The sequence below is a fragment of the Manacus candei genome, unplaced genomic scaffold, assembly GCF_025592945.1.
Source record: "Manacus candei isolate 608988 ecotype Guabito, Panama unplaced genomic scaffold, ASM2559294v1 h1tg000045l, whole genome shotgun sequence".
NCBI classification, from domain to species: Eukaryota; Metazoa; Chordata; class Aves; order Passeriformes; family Pipridae; genus Manacus; species Manacus candei.
Genome location: NW_026138093.1, coordinates 1194578 through 1211927, shown reverse-complemented (window position 1 = coordinate 1211927; position 17350 = coordinate 1194578). Strand labels below are relative to the sequence as shown.

General features: G+C 44.8%; 2 protein-coding genes and 2 pseudogenes across 3 annotated transcripts in view; 1 reads left to right on the top strand and 3 right to left on the bottom strand.

Annotated features, from left to right (window-relative positions):
* The window catches only part of LOC127474808 (uncharacterized), a 1366245-nt pseudogene that overhangs the window by 254227 nt on the left and 1094668 nt on the right, over positions 1 to 17350 (bottom strand).
* Positions 1 to 17350, bottom strand: part of LOC127474847 (PHD finger protein 7-like) — a 165410-nt gene that overhangs the window by 1474 nt on the left and 146586 nt on the right. Inside the window, exons 1-5 of one of the 2 annotated variants that reach the window (XM_051796156.1) lie at positions 1485 to 1507; positions 1296 to 1387; positions 828 to 1210; positions 395 to 751; positions 69 to 182 (exon numbers count right to left, since the gene is read on the bottom strand). In XM_051796156.1, coding sequence (XP_051652116.1) covers positions 69 to 182; positions 395 to 751; positions 828 to 976 — 620 coding nt within the window. In that variant the 5' untranslated portion in view covers positions 977 to 1210; positions 1296 to 1387; positions 1485 to 1507. Of the gene's footprint in view, positions 1 to 68; positions 183 to 394; positions 752 to 827; positions 1211 to 1295; positions 1388 to 1484; positions 1508 to 17350 lie in introns of those variants that run through there. The other variant, XM_051796157.1, reaches the window with a different exon arrangement.
* The window catches only part of LOC127474840 (zinc finger protein 883-like), a 177877-nt pseudogene that overhangs the window by 137094 nt on the left and 23433 nt on the right, over positions 1 to 17350 (top strand).
* Positions 12978 to 16080, bottom strand: LOC127474931 (nucleolar protein 8-like). The gene is made up of 7 exons (XM_051796262.1): positions 16059 to 16080; positions 15481 to 15662; positions 15250 to 15312; positions 14869 to 14947; positions 14402 to 14549; positions 13410 to 13473; positions 12978 to 13103 (listed from the first exon to the last, which is right to left on the bottom strand). Exons 2-7 carry the CDS (start codon positions 15617 to 15619, stop codon positions 13084 to 13086), a joined length of 513 nt encoding a protein of 170 aa, XP_051652222.1. The 5' UTR covers positions 15620 to 15662; positions 16059 to 16080; the 3' UTR covers positions 12978 to 13083.

Sequence of the window (17350 nt, the reverse complement as noted above, 5' to 3'; positions counted from 1 at the left end):
GAGCTCTTCTCCTGGGTTCTTCTGCTTCAAGCCCTGCAGAGCCCTGGGGTGCAGCCTTGGCAACTTACCCCTCCTCGTCTGCCTCCTGCCTGCCTCCTGGAAAAAGGCACTCACTGGCATCGCAGTGCCTGTGTCTGTCTCCCAGCTCATCGAATGCATTAAAGCTCTCCCATGTTGGTAGTCTGATGGAAAAGGAAAACTGATGAGCTCCCTCTGCCCCGGCATCGGGCAGGTGCAGGGTGTCCCTGCTCTTCCCCCTGTGCCATTTCCAGCTCCTGAGGGAAGCTGAACCAGGGACTCACGGAACAGGGCAGGGCCAGGATTGCTGGGGCAGGCCCTGGCATGGCACAGCACTTGCACCCCTGTGTTGTGAGCCAGGCAGAAGGACACCAACCTGTAGGGGATTCGGATCCCCATGGTGAGCATATCCTTGCGAAATGCGTCACTATTTCTGCAGAGGGGGCACTGGATGGAGAAATAACCAGCATGCAGAGCCTGTCCCTGCAGGAGAAACACAAATAGCCAGAGTGAGGCCCTGGTGCTGCTGAGCCCCTGCTGTGCCCCCCGGGGTGAGGGAACCACTCCTACTTGCATACAGTCCCTGTGGAACCAGGCAGTTTTACAGGCTGGGCACACCATGGTGCTGAAGGTCTTTCTGTCCTCCACAGGCTCCATGCAGATGAGGCACTGGGTGCCCGGCTCTGGAGTTGCCTCCACTGCCTGCTCTGGGCTGTGTGTGGGGCAGAAGGCCCTGGGGGGAAAAGGGTGAGTGAGGTGAGAAGTGCTGGGCCCTTCCCTGGTGGTGGTGAGAAGGGGCCAGGAGGTACCTGTACGGTGTAATGAACTGAGTGACACAGCGTCCCTGCTTGGCACAGGGCAGGTGGAAGCTCAGCTCACAGTGTCTTCCACAACAGTAAATGGTGGCCCCGATCTGGCCACAGATGTAGCAGTTCTGGAAAGAGCAGAGCAGCCCCATCAGCAGCAGCCTCAGGGCCTCCTCCTTGTCCCAGAGCTGGTTGGAAGGGCTGGGCTTTCTTGCTTGGGGTCTGGGCTAAGCTCCAGCAAACCTCGCCTGGCACAAATCTCCCTCCTGTAGTCAGGCTCTCACCTGCTCTGCCGCCTGGGAGACTACAGCTCGGATCTCCCATGAGTGAAGACACCAGAGTCCTCCTCGATGAACCGGGCGGTTAGGAAAGTTGCTGGCAAAAAACTGCAGGAAAATGAAACTTACTGATGAGGAGAGAGTGGCAAGGACTGCCTGTCAAAAAGTGGAGGGAGCCCACAGAGCAACTCACCAGGCAGTTCTCGTGGGCACAGAACCCATGTATGAAGAGTTTTTCCCCGCAGATGTCCGAGTCAGCCTCTGATCTCCGACACAGCAGGCATGCTGGAGAGGAGAGAGACAATGGCCCCGGGCATGGCACCTGTACTGCCCGCCCCGACAGCCCCTCTGCCAGGCTGAGGGAGGGGCACTTTGCTCTCACCTGGCTCCCTCCCTCTGGGGGCCGCCTGCTCCCTGCGTGACATGGTGACTGTCAGCAGTGGGTCCCTGTCCTTGGAACACCGAGGTCTCTTCCAGGTGCTCCTACACTGGTTCTGAGGCAGATGTGAGACGAGTTTGCAACACAGGGCCAGAGCCCTGAGGCGTAGAGCCCCCTGACTCGCTGGTCAGCCCTGTGTGAGCCCAGTCTCTCTCTGCCGTCTCCTCCTGTCGTCTGGTTGAGGAACACTGAGGTCTCCTCCAAGTGCTACTACACTGTAGTGCAAAAGAAGCGAGAGGCGTTTGGAACAGAGGGGCTGTCCCTCCTCTTCCTTCTCCTCTCGTTGTCAGGTAACACTGACACTGGGCCTGAGCCCAGAGTCCCGTTTTGTGCCCTTGGCCTCACGGGTCACAGTGGCCACTGTGACATCAGCACCCTGCACCTGAAATACGGGCAGGGATGGCCCCAGCTCCCCCCACCCACTGTGAGGCAGCCCCTTGGTAACCGAGGTTCCGAGCCCTCGGTAACCACAGAGCCGGGCGGCTGCTGCTGCAGCAAGCGCAGGGTCAAATGCCAGGCCCTGGGGCAGCCACCGAGGACTGTTGGGCAGCCACTGTTGCACAAAAAGTGCTGTTCAGGCAGTGCCACTCCAGGGCTCCGGCCCTGGCCAAGGCAGATCTCTGCTCCTGCCCCTGGCACAGGGAACACTGCCAGCACATCAGGGACGCTGATTCCCCAGCAGAGGTGCCTGAGGACTGCAGGAAAGCTGACATCACTCCAGTCTTCAAAAAGGGCAGCAAGATGGACCCAGGAGATGACAGGCCCATCAGTGTCACCTCCATCCTCAGAAAGGGGACAGAACAGCTCATACTGCATGTCATCTCTAAGCCTGTGGAATAAAAGGAAGGGGAAATCATGCTTGACCAGTCTCCTAGCCTTCTCTGCTGGAGTGACTGGCTGGGTACATGAGGGGAGAGCAGTGCCTGTTGTCTGCCATGACTTCAGCAAGGCTTTTCACCCTGCCTCCCAGAACCCCCTCCCAGGCAGCTCAGGAAGTGTGGCTTAGATGAGTGGACCCTGAGGGGGTTGAGACCTGGCTGAATGGCAGAGCTCAGAGGGTTGTGAGCGCGGCGCTCAGTGCTGGGGCACCCTCGTTTGACCGGTTGCCCGGTGACCTGGCAGAAGGGACGGAGAGCACCCTCAGCACGTTTGCTGATGATATGGACTGGGAGGAGTGGCTGAGGCACCACAAGGCTCTGCTGCTGTCCAGCGAGTCCTGGGCGGGCTCAAGCTTTGGGCACAGAGGCCCCTAATCATGTTGCACAGAGACAACCATTGGGTCTTGCACCTGGGAAGGAGTAACCCCGTGCTCCAGAACTGGTGCACTCAGCTGCTTTCCTGCTCCCTCAGGGGTCCATGGCAGCACAGACAGGCAGTTACAGCAAACTCCCTGGTGACCTACGAACTTCTTGCACTTCTGGAAACAGAATCCATTTTCAAACACGCAACTGGAGAGGCCAATGGTACTCTATTTGAACAATAATATAAAGAATAATTTGCTTACTGTGTAACTCTAACAAGATTACCACTTAGAAATTAAGAAACTTCAGGTGGAAGTGTGGAAAAGAAACAGCTTTTTATTAACAAAATCTAAATAAACAACAAATGGTGCAATCAAAAACTTTCAGAACAAACACAAACAAAGTCCCAATTCCCCAGGTGTGGTGGGAGAAACCTGTGGCAACCCAGGGAGGGGGGAGAGAAGGCAGGACTGTCCTGGCAGTTCAACAGCTGCTCACAGCCAGCAAAGAAGTCCCTTTTTCCCCACAGACAGTCTTGAAAGCAGAATACCTCGCTCTGAGATGGGTTGGTCTCTCTCTCTCTCTCTCAGTCGTTCTCTGCAAGGTGTCCCATGGGGAGAAAAACTTCCCCTCAGGAAAAGGGAAAGCAGTGGCCAAAGACCAGGCTCCCACTCTGTCCGGTCCTGGACCAAACCCAAGAGCCCCCTAACAAAGGACTCCCCCAACTCTCCCTGTAGCCACAAACTTCCACAGGAGATCTCCCTCTCTCCCTGCCCCTGCATGTGCGGCCCCGCTCTGCCCCCACCCCGTCCCCAACTCCCCCCATCCCAGAAGAAACAGATGGGGGGGTGGATTGAGACCCTAGGGAAGAAAAAGAAAATTCCAGCATCTCTTTTCAAACCTATGACAACCACCACCTTAAACTCAATGCTGTTAGGACAGTATTATTAATATTATATTTAAACACATTAGTATCTCTTAAAATACAAATTATCCATTTCATAAGTCTGCTCTGTTATATATGTCTTTTCATTAACTTCTGGGACATTTCACCCTGCAAATAACACATTCTGAATATTTGTAAATATGATCTCTATTATTTAGGCAGAATACAAGTTCTATAGTCTTATAGACACAGAGCTATCTGCTCTTTCTCAGCCCTGTTCAGCACTGGGGCCAGAGGACACAGCAGAATGTCTTTGTTACATGATCTAATTATCAAAAATCCTAGAAAGCAGCAAGTCACATTTAAACCCTATGTATATTTATATATACATATATATACATATATATATATGTGTATATATATACATGTACATATATGTGTATATATATACATATACATATATATATATGTATATATATATGTATATATATATGTGTGTATATATATATACATATACATATATGTGTGTGTGTATATATATATATATATGTACACACACATACAAATCCCCAGACCTTGGTACAAACCTTGAACTGACAGAATAAACATGTTACTATGTAGAAACAAAGTCTGAGTAGTTTTTGCCAAAATTATTATTTCCCACTAGATTTCTGGAAGTATTTTAAAAGTAACATTGTTTTGCAACTTCTTCAGAGATGAAACATGAAACATTTCTGATCAGGAAGGTAAAAAATATTTGTTGTTTTGCTTTCACTTTTCTTTTTGCATCCTTGTGCTTCTTCCGGCATTCCTGAAAATATTTAAAATATAATATTATGACTAAAATAATAATGAATAATACAAGTCTCTGAATTCACCTATTTGTCTCAAACACTTTTTTAACATACAGTTAAGTAACTGGTCCTGTACAACGCAGAGATTCAGTAATTTGCCTGACTGGACATCCTAACATGGTGTTATACTCACTTTTATACTAAAAAAGTTTAGTTCCTTGGTAATTACAAAATTTCAAGCCTTTCTAGAGGTCCTGAATTATGTTTTTATGCAAATAAGCAGCCGTGTTCCCTCCTCATGCTCAGCTTTCAGCCACAGCTGTTAAATACTCACCTCAAGCAATAATCTACGTCTGTCTTCCCAACCATCTTTTTCTTCACTGAGATCTACTGATCTACAAAATAACTTAGGGCCCTCTGCACAAAAAAGAACAAATTAATATGGTTAAACACTTCTGGAAGATTGCAGTGCAGTAACTGTACTAACACAGCAACATATTTAATGATAGTTACCTAATATGTCTCAAGAAACAAACATTATTTGAGGTTGTCCTGATAATTTAGTGCATAAAACATCACAAGCAATTGTTTTTGTGGTGTTTGGGGGTGTGGTGTTTGGTTTGGTTTTAAATAAAAAACTCACTATATTCATACAAAAAAAACCCCCAGATTAATTAGGACTGAGAACCACATGGGCATATGTGGCTAATAAGAATATTCAGCATTTCTAACAGTAACACCAGAAAGACAAGAGAAAGTTAAAGATCACATATATGCCTGAAAGGGTCCAAAATGTCCAGATAACTTGTCAAGTGATTTTTTTTTTTTGGTAAGGCCTGAAAGACCAGCCACATATTAGGCAATTATCTGAAAAAAAGGAAAGCAAGACAGATATTCAGCATTTATTTTACCAGAACTTTCTCATGGGATTCTACCACAATTCAGACCACAAGTAACGACAGAAATTGGCAATTTATTTTTTTTTCTTAAACCTCTCATCTGTGTTACAAAACAAATAACTAGGCAGTATCTTTTCCTCACTGAATTTCAGTATGAGTTAAAAGAAAAAAAAAAGGAGTGAAAGTGAATAAGTTCTGTTGTACCTCTCAGTCATTCATCATCTTTGGAGAAGAAGAAAAATCTTATACTTTCTCTGTGTGGCAAAGAAATAAACCTGGACAAACACAGGGGAATTTTACCATCACAAAAGTTACCATCAAATTCCACTAACACAAGTTAAAGCTTCAGAGAAAGAGAATGCATCCAAGAACATTACTCCACAGTAACCAAATATGGCTGTCTATAAAAAAAAAAAACAAAACCAAACCATTTTTTAAAAGAAAACTTACTTTGAGTTTTAGCCAAACCAAAATTGGTTTGGGTCAAACCAAAATTACCCAGCTAATTTCTCAGGTGTTCAACCAGAAACTCAGCTTTTATGTTTTTATACTCAGCATGACAAAGGGGCTGTTGGGATTTTTGACTATCACACTCTGTGCAGCAAGGAATGGTTTTCCAAGACAACTTCCACTGCTCAGAGGTGTGACACAAAGATCTCAGTTTCCCATGACCTGGGTGCTGCTATCAATATTCTCACAGCATCAAAGTACTACAACCAAGTAGACAACAAACACAACTGTAACTTGCATTTCTTGGTCCTTTTCAACTTCTGATGCCTCTGGCTCATCATCACCCTCAGAACTGCTGTCTTGGAAACGTGGATCTTCTTGCCATGTGACTTTTACAGGTTTTATTGTTTCAAGTATGTAGGGTTCTGCAATAATATTACAATTAAAAAGAAAAAAAAGCAGATTATTCTTCTACTTACCAGTAAAAAAATCCTACTTCCAAGTGACATACTTACACTGGAAAAGGCAGGTTTAAGAAGGAGAGAAACCTCCCCTCCCAGGTTTTCTGAACTACATCTCTGCTCAGGTATTTTCCACTTTGTTCTAGGGACCTCTTATGTATTCTGAAAGCTTTTTACTGCATTCAGAAGACACTGAAGTCAGCAGAAATGTGGGGACCTTGGGTTTTTTGTGTGTTTTTTTTTCTTTTAATATTTCAGTTAACTTCACATGGTTTAATTTATTTCCTGCCTCACTAACTGACTTGATTTAGCACTTTTTAATCTTGACTGCATAACAATTTCATCTTAGTTTAGGACACCCCAATAATCATGTGTCACTCAGTTTCAATTTTCTAAAGGTACAATAGTAAAATTAGGTAAACAATAAAGTGTTCTGGAGTGTTCTTGGGGTCAACTCTAAGATTTTCTTTTGCTCATACTACTACATTAACACACGTTTTACTTAAAATCTCGTTGGGTTACACGGAACTTGATTTGACTTGTAGATCACCTTTTCCCCCTGTTTCAGAACTTTAGTGGATGGCAACAAGCTTTTCCATGACTGTTCAAAAAACCAATTAAACAACTGTTCTTTCTCCAAACATCCCTCTCAGGGATGGAAGCTAAAAGTGCATCTTGGCAAGAGTAAGTGAAGACCATACTGATTCTGCCTCATTACTGACTCTGGCCTCTGAAAATCCCCTGGATTCAGAATTTCTGTGCACCATATCCCTCTGCAGTGCCTGACACAACTGACCCACTACAAATGGCACTGTTGGGCGTGTTCTGCTCTTACCTTCTTTTACGCTCGACTTCTCCGTGTCTCCAAAGAAGGAAAACTTGAAGCCACTTGGCTCCTGAGCTGCATCATTCCCAGATGTAGGTCCCAAATGGTCAGGTGAGGCACAGTCCTCTGCATCATCCTTGTCCCAGGGTATTTCCTCCTTTCTTTCTGATTTGTTCTTCGAGGATCCAAACAAGTCTTTGAAATCAGCAGCAATATCATAATAGATTTTCTCAGATACTTGAGGCGGTTTCTCACTCTCCTCCTTCTTCTTCTTCTTCCCTTTAACTTTACTGAAATGAGATTGTTCAAGGGCAGGAACATAACACATCTGTTTTTAAAAGAAAACAGAGCCCTCAATGTTTTCCTAAACTTCTCCAAGCACATTGATGAGTTCACTTTTAAGGGTAAGCACTGGGGGGGAAACATCTGAGGTTTGATTCTAAAGGCAGGAACAAGCCTCCTTTTTAATGATCCACATCCTTAAGGGAGTTTTCACTTAGTATGTGATACTAAATGATGATATATAGAACAGATTTCTTTTCTGGCAAGAGAAATGTTAAGAGCTAATATGCTCTTCTCACAGATTTGCAAATCTTCAAGTCCATGACTTGACCTTTCTCACCTTCAGTGAGGACAGGAAATGGCACACAGAGGGTAGATGGACTAGCAAGAAAAGACAACATTACAGGTTGGTTTTAGTGCTCACAATTCCTGCTGTATGTTCATTTTAGCAATCACAGAGAGAACTAAAGAAAAAACAGTAGTGTGCATAGTTTCAAACTCAGTCTGCTGCTAAAACCATCTCTGCACAGGAAGAAACATCACAACTATAGCTACCAAGCTGCAATATTACCTCTCCTTTTCTGCAGCACTTGGCTTCCTTTCAAAAACTGCATGGTCCTCTCTTGTGGGATCATAACGAAGGGCATTAATATCTCTGTGAAAACAGGAAGGAAAAGCCATGAGACATTCTGAAGGCCCAACTGAAAGCCACCCCAAACTTTTACAGCAGGATCCAAATTCACATCGAGTTCTTTACCAGAAAACCTCCAAAATGTAACTGGCATTTAGAAAATACCTGCTAAGCAGTCAGTGACTGAGAAAGTGCATTAAATACTGACTTCAAATACAGACAAGGAAGGAATTACTTTTCTCAGCCAATTAGGCAGAAATTTTAGTTAGGGAACAGTGGCAAAAATTAAGCCTCCCTAAAACTCCTTTGCTGATGGTGGATGAGTCATACTTGAATTTCTTGGCACTGGTGGTTGTTTTATTTGGCTTAGGCTGTTCCAGGTTGATGTTCAAGAGGCTTCCCAGTATTTGCAGATTTTTCTTTTTCTCTGCAGCAAGCTCCTCTTCCTCATCTGCCTTCAAGCTCTTTGTCTCTGCTAAGAGAACAATAAATACATTACATTTTCCCTGCTAAGCCTGTAATATTTGATGCATAATATCACTACAGTACTAGAAGAGCTCACATCCATCAAAACACATCACTTTGTTCATCTTAAAGTTACTTAGAGGCCTTTTCCCTTGCACTGTAGAAAATCTTTGATTAGAACAGTCATGGGTATCTATTTCACATGAAAGTCAGATCAGTTATTTAACTTGTTCCCTGCTTATACCTCATAACTGTGCAACTACTCTGCCACTGACTGATGCTCTAGAGAAGATCACATTAAAGCAATGAAGGGAGTAGCAGAACCAGGCAAAAATTTAAGTTTCAGAAAGAAATTGTGAATCTTGACAACTGGGTTAAAATTTTCCTTTTTTGGGGGCAGGGGGATATTTAGGTTTTTTTCCCCTTTATCAGTGTTTCTGCTTTCTGCTGTTAAATTAAAAAATAAACCTTTCTAAGGCTGCCAAATCTGCCACAGACTGCAGGATGGCTACAAAACAGCTTAAATGAATGTAATGGTCAAAAAGGTGAATTTACTAAGTCACCACTGTTTTTCCATGTGGATAAACACAATCTGTATAATGCTGCACTAAAAGCTGTTTTCAAAAGTTGATTTATCAGCCACACACCCCTCAGCTGTTACAAATACTTTTGCAACACAGTCCTTTAAAAGACCCAGCCACCAGCATTTACTGTGCACAGTCACAGCAGAGTTGGGCTGTGTTCTTTAAAGAATCACCAAAGAAGCAAAAGCACTCCAGGAGCTGCTTCAAAAATTGAAGCTCCATGACATGGTTCCACTACCCCCAGGAAATATGGCCAGGTTTACCTTCCTCCTCCTCACTGTCACTCTCCAGGAACCGAGCGTCCATGCGGAATCTTTCGTCGGTGCCAAATCGGGATTGCAGCTTCAGGAGCTAAACAAGAGAAGCAGATGCTCTTAAGCACTGGAGCAGGAAATCAGCAACATTCTATAACTTTTTTTTTTTTACTATAATTAATGGTAACATACTAATAACCTTCAGCTCCTGAGGCCTTTTCCAGAAATTTCTTTGCATACAAAGACGGCACCACACGTTATTTCCTCTGTGGCTGCTCCTTCCCCTATTTAAGGGAACTCTATTTTATGTTCATAACAATCATATTCAGCAGTAACACAAGCCTACAAGTTATGTTCTTCTGAAGTGGCCTTACAGAGACTTAGAAGAAGGAGAACTCAGTTCCAGCAATGGGTTCACTCACTTTTTCCCCAGCCTTGCCTTCAAACTGGGGCTTAATTTTGAATCGCTCATCGTCCGTGTCGTCCTGCTCGTCCTCACTGCTGTCAAACAGTTTGCCTGAAGCTTTGGGAGCAGATTTATCCTTTGTTAAACAAAAAGAAAAAAAAAAACAACAGAAAATGAGCTGTTCACGTAGGTCTGAGGGTATAAATCAGTACCAACTTTGTTTGTGTGCTTTCCAGTCTACCTGAAAAAGTGGATTTCCTGCACAACCAACTCACTGATCCACGTGCTTCAGATCTTATCCTGTATAGACACCTTGTGAATTCTGGTTTATAATCATGACTGTGAAGTTTTACCACAGGCAGAATTCCCATCTAAAGGGTAACTCAGGTTTTACAATATGAGATACTTAAGTATAAAAATCTCCCTGATTATGTCAAGGGAGATCAATTTAAAAATATCAATGGCTAATTAAATCATGAGAATGGCCCCAATCTTACTACCTTTATGAGGAAAAAACCCAACAAAAGCAAATCCAGTGGTTTAAAGCTTTAGTAGAGATGTGACTAAAAAATGTGATATACAAGAAGTTCTATTCCAGAAAAAACAAAAGTATTTAATTGTACTGAAACCATGGGAGTAAAACCCTGAAGAATCTGCTAAATCAGAGTAAAGAAGCAGCAGCACACAGCTTCTTTGGAGCTCAACATCACTTTAAAAACAAGATACTGCATCAGATTGTTTGTCCAGTGCTGGAAAGAGCAGAGTAGTTCCATTCTGCTCAAGCCAAAACTCTTCACCTTCCTTTGACTAAAAGCAGAGGAATTTCAAAACTAATTACACAAACATTCTTTTTCTTCTGAAGTTAGAATATCTTTTATACAAATCTCAATCTCCTTACAAATTCTCCAAGCTCTCAAGCTTTATCAGATAGACAGTTAAATTCTTTCAAACCTGTCTGATGTTACAAAAAGAGGAATCATTCATGTTAATTCAAAGCTTACCTACTTTTTTCTGACACTTCACTATGATAAAATACAGTCTTCAGAATAAAAGGCATAGTCATACAGGTCTTTTTCCTAATAACACTTACTTCTCCATGCATATTTCCCAAACTTCCATCTTTTTTCAACGTCTCACCCACTTCAGCCTCATTTTCCACATCTGAATCGAATACGATGTGTTTGTGCTTCCCTGCTGCCTGGCTATCCTAGGAAAGGGTGAAATGGCAAGTCAAACATAGCAAATACTTGCTGCAGTCATACAGAAGTATCTAAAAGGCATTTCCATGACACCTGCTATTCCTCTTGCAACTCTAGAGGCATTCCAGGGATTAGGCATGCACCACTTTGTGTACGCTCCAAACTGGCAGTGCATCAGAAAATCCAGAATGCCATCTTTAAAAATCTTAATCCACACATCTTATTTACCCTTTCCCTTGTACTGGGGACTATTCAGATAGAGGTTCTGAGTGTAATTACCAGGTTTGAAAGAGCTCCTTGGATGAGTTTCTTCTGCAGTTCTCTCTCCCTGTGCCTCTCCTCCAGAGCCGCCAGCCTCCTCTGGTTGTCCTGCACCTGTTTATCTCTTGTAGGTCCCTTTGAGGCAGCAGCATGAAGACAAAGCTCCTTATCTTCCAAAAGGCTTGCCTTCCCATTCTCACATGCATTAGCTTCACATTCTGCATTTTTATTGCTTGCATTCCTCTTCAACTTTTTGGAAAGTAGTTTTGGGCTCTTCTGTTGCCGTTTCATGTTTGTGGGCCCCTGAGGCGTCACTGTCCCCGTCACTGCTCCCACTGTCACTCTGAGCAGGGCTGGCACAGGCAGCTCCCTGCTCTGAACTCTGGGCTTGTAGAGAATTCCCATCCTTGTTCTTCCCTTGTAAATGTGGCCTGGGAACAGGCTGATGTCTCTGCTCTGCCAAGGAGGCAGCACCTGACAGTGCCTCGTGCTGCTCACAAGGCACGTTTTGTGTCTCTTCACTGCTGGCTTCAAGTGAACAGAATGGAAGGTTCCTGGGCTGTCTTTTAGATGACTCCTCCCCAGAATGAGACACACAAGCTTCCAGTCCTAAACTTCCTACAGACCCCTTCTTTAACCCAGTGCTGTCCTTGGTTGCCTCTTTTACACCAAGGGACCCCATTCCCCTGAAGGGCCGATACTTCAAACGTGAATTATTTTGCCCCTTGGAGCTTTCCTCCTTCTCCTCCCCTGCTAAAATATCAGCCAGCACATCTTCAGGACAGATGTTATTTTTTTAACTGCAGGGTGAAAATTAGAAAGTTTAGGTTTATTTACATTACCCTTAGGATTTTCTTCAGCACTGGACAGACCAGAACCCTGTGCACCATCTGGTTCCTCTGCAGGTGTCCCAGTGCTTTTGGCAGCCAGTGCTTTTAAGTCATCTAAGGAAAGGTCTAAGCGGTAACAGTTTTGCATCATGGACTCATAATCAGAACTGGCTTCAGACTCCCCTTGCTCAGACTCTGAGTAAGAGCTCTCACTATCACTTGTCTCTGCTGAACTCTGTGAGGCAGCAATTTTGGATTTTTTAGTTTTCCCCTTTCTTTCAATGTGTTCTTCTTTTACATTTCGAGTTTTCAGTGAGGAGTCATTTGCCAAACCGCTTTTTTTGTTAGTTAATATTTCTTTATTTTTCACCTCCACCTGTTTAGAATCTTCTAACCTTGTAGTTTTGCTGCTGTTTGGATCTGGAGTTTTACTTTCAGCAATAATTTCATCCGTATCTGCTGAATCATAACCATTATCATGTTCCATGGTCTCTTTGTAACTTCCTTTGATAGGTTTCTTCATGGCATCTGGATTGCATAAGGACCAGTGACTACTGTATTTTAATTCAAAATCATCCCCAACAACTTCCAGGGGGTCACTTTCACTCTCAACATTCCTCGCTTGCTGTTTTTCTTTCTCTTCCTTCACCATTGCTCTGATCTCCTCTTCAGAATCAACCTCACTGTCAGAACCACTCTGAGCTGCCACTCCATTAACGTTGCTTTGATGTGCCAATAAACCTCTCCCTGGTGTTTCACCCTCCAGACTCCTCGATGGAGGCAATTTAGACTTGTCACCTGCTCTGGGTTGTGCTCTTTGACCGAGCTGTGCTGAGCTGGGGTGGTTTGGATGGGCCTGGCCCCCAGAGGACAGAACTGCTGCTCCATTCAGGGCCTCCCTGCCCAGTTGCCTCAGTTTTTTCCGGGGTTTCTTCATCCCAGGGAACTCTGCTGGTCGCTTCCTGCTGGCACTGGCATCTCCCCCTTCCAAGTGCCAGGTGAGCTCAGCCACAGGAGCTGCCTGTGCCAGGTCTGGCTCCAGCTTCCTCAGGTTATGGCAGTACTTGGAGGGGTCATATTTCACAATGTGGGTCTGAGTTAAGGAAGTAAAACAACAGGATTCCTCCAGCAAGCAGAGTGGAGTCTTTATGGACAGGCTGGATTCGGTGTGAAAGGACAACAAGGAGTCTTTGTTGTCTGGTGCCTTTAAGCCACTGACTTGCAGTGAAAGAAACTCAGCCAAACCACACCAATTACTGTGAGATTTACTTGGAGGATTCAGTAAATGAAGTCTGACACAGCAGTCAAAATTAAGACTGTTCAGCAACTGTTTCTCCACATGACAAAATGAGGAAGGGAACTGTGCCTGTGCCCAAACAATAGGAAAAGGATATTTTACTTTTTTGCTGATTCCTCAGGTGCAGGACAGGCAAGACTCTGCCGAATTTACCAACAACCCACTTCTAAAAGAAAAGAAAAATAATCAGTGTTAAACAAAGAAAGAGTGGAAGTGACCCTGTAATAGAATAGGATGTTTATTCTTGGGTAACAAAACCACTAATATAGAACCATCTGTGACCAATTCTGTTTACTTTGTTAAGTGAGATATGATTGTACTGTGCACCTTAGCCAGCTTCCTTCTCAAAAAGAAAACAAACCAAAACCAACCAAAAAACCAAATTTCTACAACCTGCAAATAAAGAGTGATAATAAAGAAGTAACTTTCTTTACTTTACAACTACTATTTCTAATATATGGCTTCTGGATTATGAATTAACAGTGAATGAATTATGAATTAACAGACAGAATCACTATTATTTTGCTCTCTTCCCCTTTCCCACCAAAACCAAAAATCCCTTCAAAACCATTCTGTGTTTAGCAAATAATTTTGGAAACTTTGTAGAAAATATAATTCTTCTTGCCTTAATTTGCATGTTTAGTGATTTTATTCTTACTCTTGCAAGCTTGTGCAGACCCTGACCCTGAATGTGCTGAAGCACAGAGAGTAGTTCCTGACAGCCCAGCCATCAAAATAATTAAATGCTGTATAAAAATAAATCACATATTCTCCTTACAAGCTTTTAAGGGTGACATGAATGTATATTATACTATATACTTATGTAAATTCCCAACATACATGAGGAACAAAGCACTTCCTAATTTAACATGATGAGAGGACAGTGGGATCAGGATTATGTCATTACAAAGAAGGACAGGAGCCTTCTCCTTGTCTCCACATAAGGTATTTCTTCAGCCTATTTTTCACAGTTTGGACTGTCACCCTTAATAATTAAGATTCTTCACACAAGGCATAGAGATTTGGCATAAATTTAGATGCACTGAGCTTGCTTTCTGCTGGTTTAACTCTCTCACCCATCTACCCCACCATACCTTGTGCTCTGGCACCTCTGTACCTGGTACTGCTTTCATGTGGAAGTCCACAACTCCAGTCTTTTTCAGTGATTCCAACAGACAGGTTTGGTTATTCCTCTGTGGCTTTTCTTTCTGCAGCTTTGCTTCCTCCCTCTCTGTGGCAAGCCTGCACCAAAAAGTACATCCTGCCTGAAAAGCAGTGCTGGGCCAAAGCCCATGTGCTAAATTAGAGCTGGCAGGGACCCCCTCCCATGGAACAGCAACCACTCACTGCTCAAGGACTTAACATCCTGACATTCCCTTTAAGGGAATAAGGATCTAAATCATGTTGCAGCATCAAATGTGCATCAACACTCCACCAGTGTCTATCGAAACTGTAAAGGAGTGTAGAAGATGAAATAATATATAATGTTATTATCATAATGTAAACAGATAAACCGAAAAAGACTGAGCAACAATATATATTTTTAAAGCCTGATTTTTACCTGTGCAAAAAGCTTTCTTTGGTCAACTCGATTTGCAGTGTTCCCCCTTTCCATTTTGTTTTATTTAGAACTGACATGCCTGCAAAACAAAGAGATGGGAAATGACTATTTTCTACATTAAAAAAGCATAGCCCAGACTTCCCTACACCTCCTTCTATGCCAGGCTGAGGTTTCTTCAGCATCTTACACCTCACTGCCCACCTGGTTAAAGTCTGTGTCTGAAAGGTACCCCTAAAACTGCTCCTTTAAGTAGAATTAATAAAACAGATTGAAACAAGCTCTGCCTCAACCACACCCTGATGTGACAACATTACATGCATTATCAGCAATGCAACTTGGCTCAAAAACATAAATAAGTGAAAAATAAAAAGATGTGCTTACACTTCCTAAGATCTGCATCCGAAATGCTGACAGTGACGTAAGCAAAAGTCTTCATAGGGTTCCCTGATCAATAAGAAACATCCAGTTAATTTCCACATCATTTCAGTGTTTCCTTTAAAACTGAAAATGAAGCTATTTCCTGAAAATTAAAGTGTCTCTGGAGCAAACATTCCATTTCGCACTTCAAAGTGAAAAGCAATGAACTTATAAAGGATGAAGTAAAACCATTACCCTCATCATCTTTCCTGGTAATAATCTCTGCATCCGAAACACGCCCAAATTTGCCAAATCTTTCTTCCAGTTCAGCCTTGGAAACCGTGTGGCCAAGCCCCCCAACATACAAACGTTTGGAAACCTGCTCCTTGTCCATGCCGAGAAACCAAAGTATCCCTCCGGGAACACACACTGCTTTCCTGCAGGGAGACAACAACAGTTCAGTGACAGCGGCACTGCGGGGTTACCGCGAATGGGATGAAAAATTACGGACAAATCATCCCCCCCGAAAGCCACGAGGAACCTCACGGCGACGGCGCTCCCTGCTTTGCTCTGCAAACCCTGTGCTGCTGCACTCACCAGGGTTTCGGGTTATTGCTTCACAAACCTTTAACCACATCACTGGGTGCGCGATAATTGTAACCGGTTCTTTACGATATAACCCAAGCGTTCTCTGAGGGTGAGGCGAGACCCACAGACCCGACTATACTCACAGGAGATGCCGATGGACCCCCGGCTGAGGAATCCCCCGCCCGAGGGGTCCCGGTCCAGGTCCCGGCCCCGCCGCCCCCGCGGCTCCCCCCGCGCTCCCTCACCGCTGCCATGTGCGCTCCTCGCGGCGCCACTCAATTTACCTTCCCCCCAGCGCCCCTCACGCGGGAAAAAAGGGTTCCGCTTCCCCGGGCAACCGCACTCTGACAAGCTTCATGTTTCCGGCCGGTCAAGTTATGGTGGGGACACATGGGCAGGGCCCTCTGACTGCGGACGCTTTGGGCGTAACCAACCGGGAGGAAAAGCCGGGGGCGTTTTCCGCAAATACGCGAGCGGAAATTAACCTAAACAAGCGAACGGCTCTCAAAGTAACGTTTTTGCCTTTTGTCTCTAGTACGGGACTCTGAAACCGGGCCCCCAGCGGCTCCGTCGTTTCAGAAGGAGCGGGGAGGAAGGCGCGGCCGGTGCCCCGCCCCCCGCTCGGGGAGGAGCTGTGGTAGCGCCCGGGCGCGCGGTTTGAAAGGCGCGGGCAGCGCGCGCTGGGTCCGGGTGGTGCTCGCGCCCCCTCAGAGCCGAGTCCGGGTCCGGGGGCTCCGCTCCTCCCTCACAGCCGGGTCCGGGTCTGAGGGCTCCGCTCCTCCCTCACAGCCGGGTCCGGGGGCTCCGCTCCTCCCTCACAGCCGAGTCCGGGTCGGGGTCTGAGGGCTCCGCTCCTCCCTCACAGCCGGGTCCGGGTTCGGGGCCTCCGCTCCTTCCTCACAGCCGAGTCCGAGTCCGAGTCCGGGTCCTCCTTTCTCCGCTCCCTGAGCGCCGGGTCCTGCCGACCCCTCTCAGAGCCGGGCAGGTATGTAGCAATGTGGAATATGCACTGTCAATGCACAAGCATGCATAAATATGCACATTTATGCGGTATATCCACACGTGTGATATACGTGCACATGCTTAGGGTGAGGAGAGGTGTTTGCCTGTTTGCAGAAGTTTTTATTTACTTAAAAATAATTAATTAATGGGTATTTGTTTTCTGGAGTTAAAGCTCTTTGCGGTCACAACAAGTCTTTGAGTCTTCTGCAGCCTGGCGAAAGCCTTTGGTTCAAGTAGCTGTAAGCAGTTTGTGTGTCCTGTTATTGCTGTTAAAAGAGGGGTCAGCAAAAGGGTAAAAGTTCTGGGGTAAAGGGGTAAAGTTCTGGCTGCTGAAATATTTTTCTTTTTTCCCCACCGTGCTCTTTATTATGACCATAACTTTCCTCACTGTGTCTAGTTAAAAAAAAATCCCCCCAAGCTAATAGGGTGCATTAAAAGTTGATAACTTCTATTTGTTGCATGTTGGCATTTAATGCACCAAATTGCTTCAAAATGTCAGGGTCAGTCATGATTAGGTACAATCTTGGTGATTCTT

Excerpts from the sequence above, each read along its gene's own strand:
- LOC127474931 (XM_051796262.1), bottom strand. The coding sequence starts at position 15,619 with ATGGACAAGGAGCAGGTTTCCAAACGTTTGTATGTTGGGGGGCTTGGC. Across the intron at positions 13,474-14,401 it reads CAGAGGTGCCAGAGCACAAG|AAGTGGGTTGTTGGTAAATT; the intron begins GTATGGTGGGGT and ends CTTTTCTTTTAG. Across the intron at positions 13,104-13,409 it reads CCTGAGGAATCAGCAAAAAA|ACCCACATTGTGAAATATGA; the intron begins GTAAAATATCCT and ends TCCTTAACTCAG.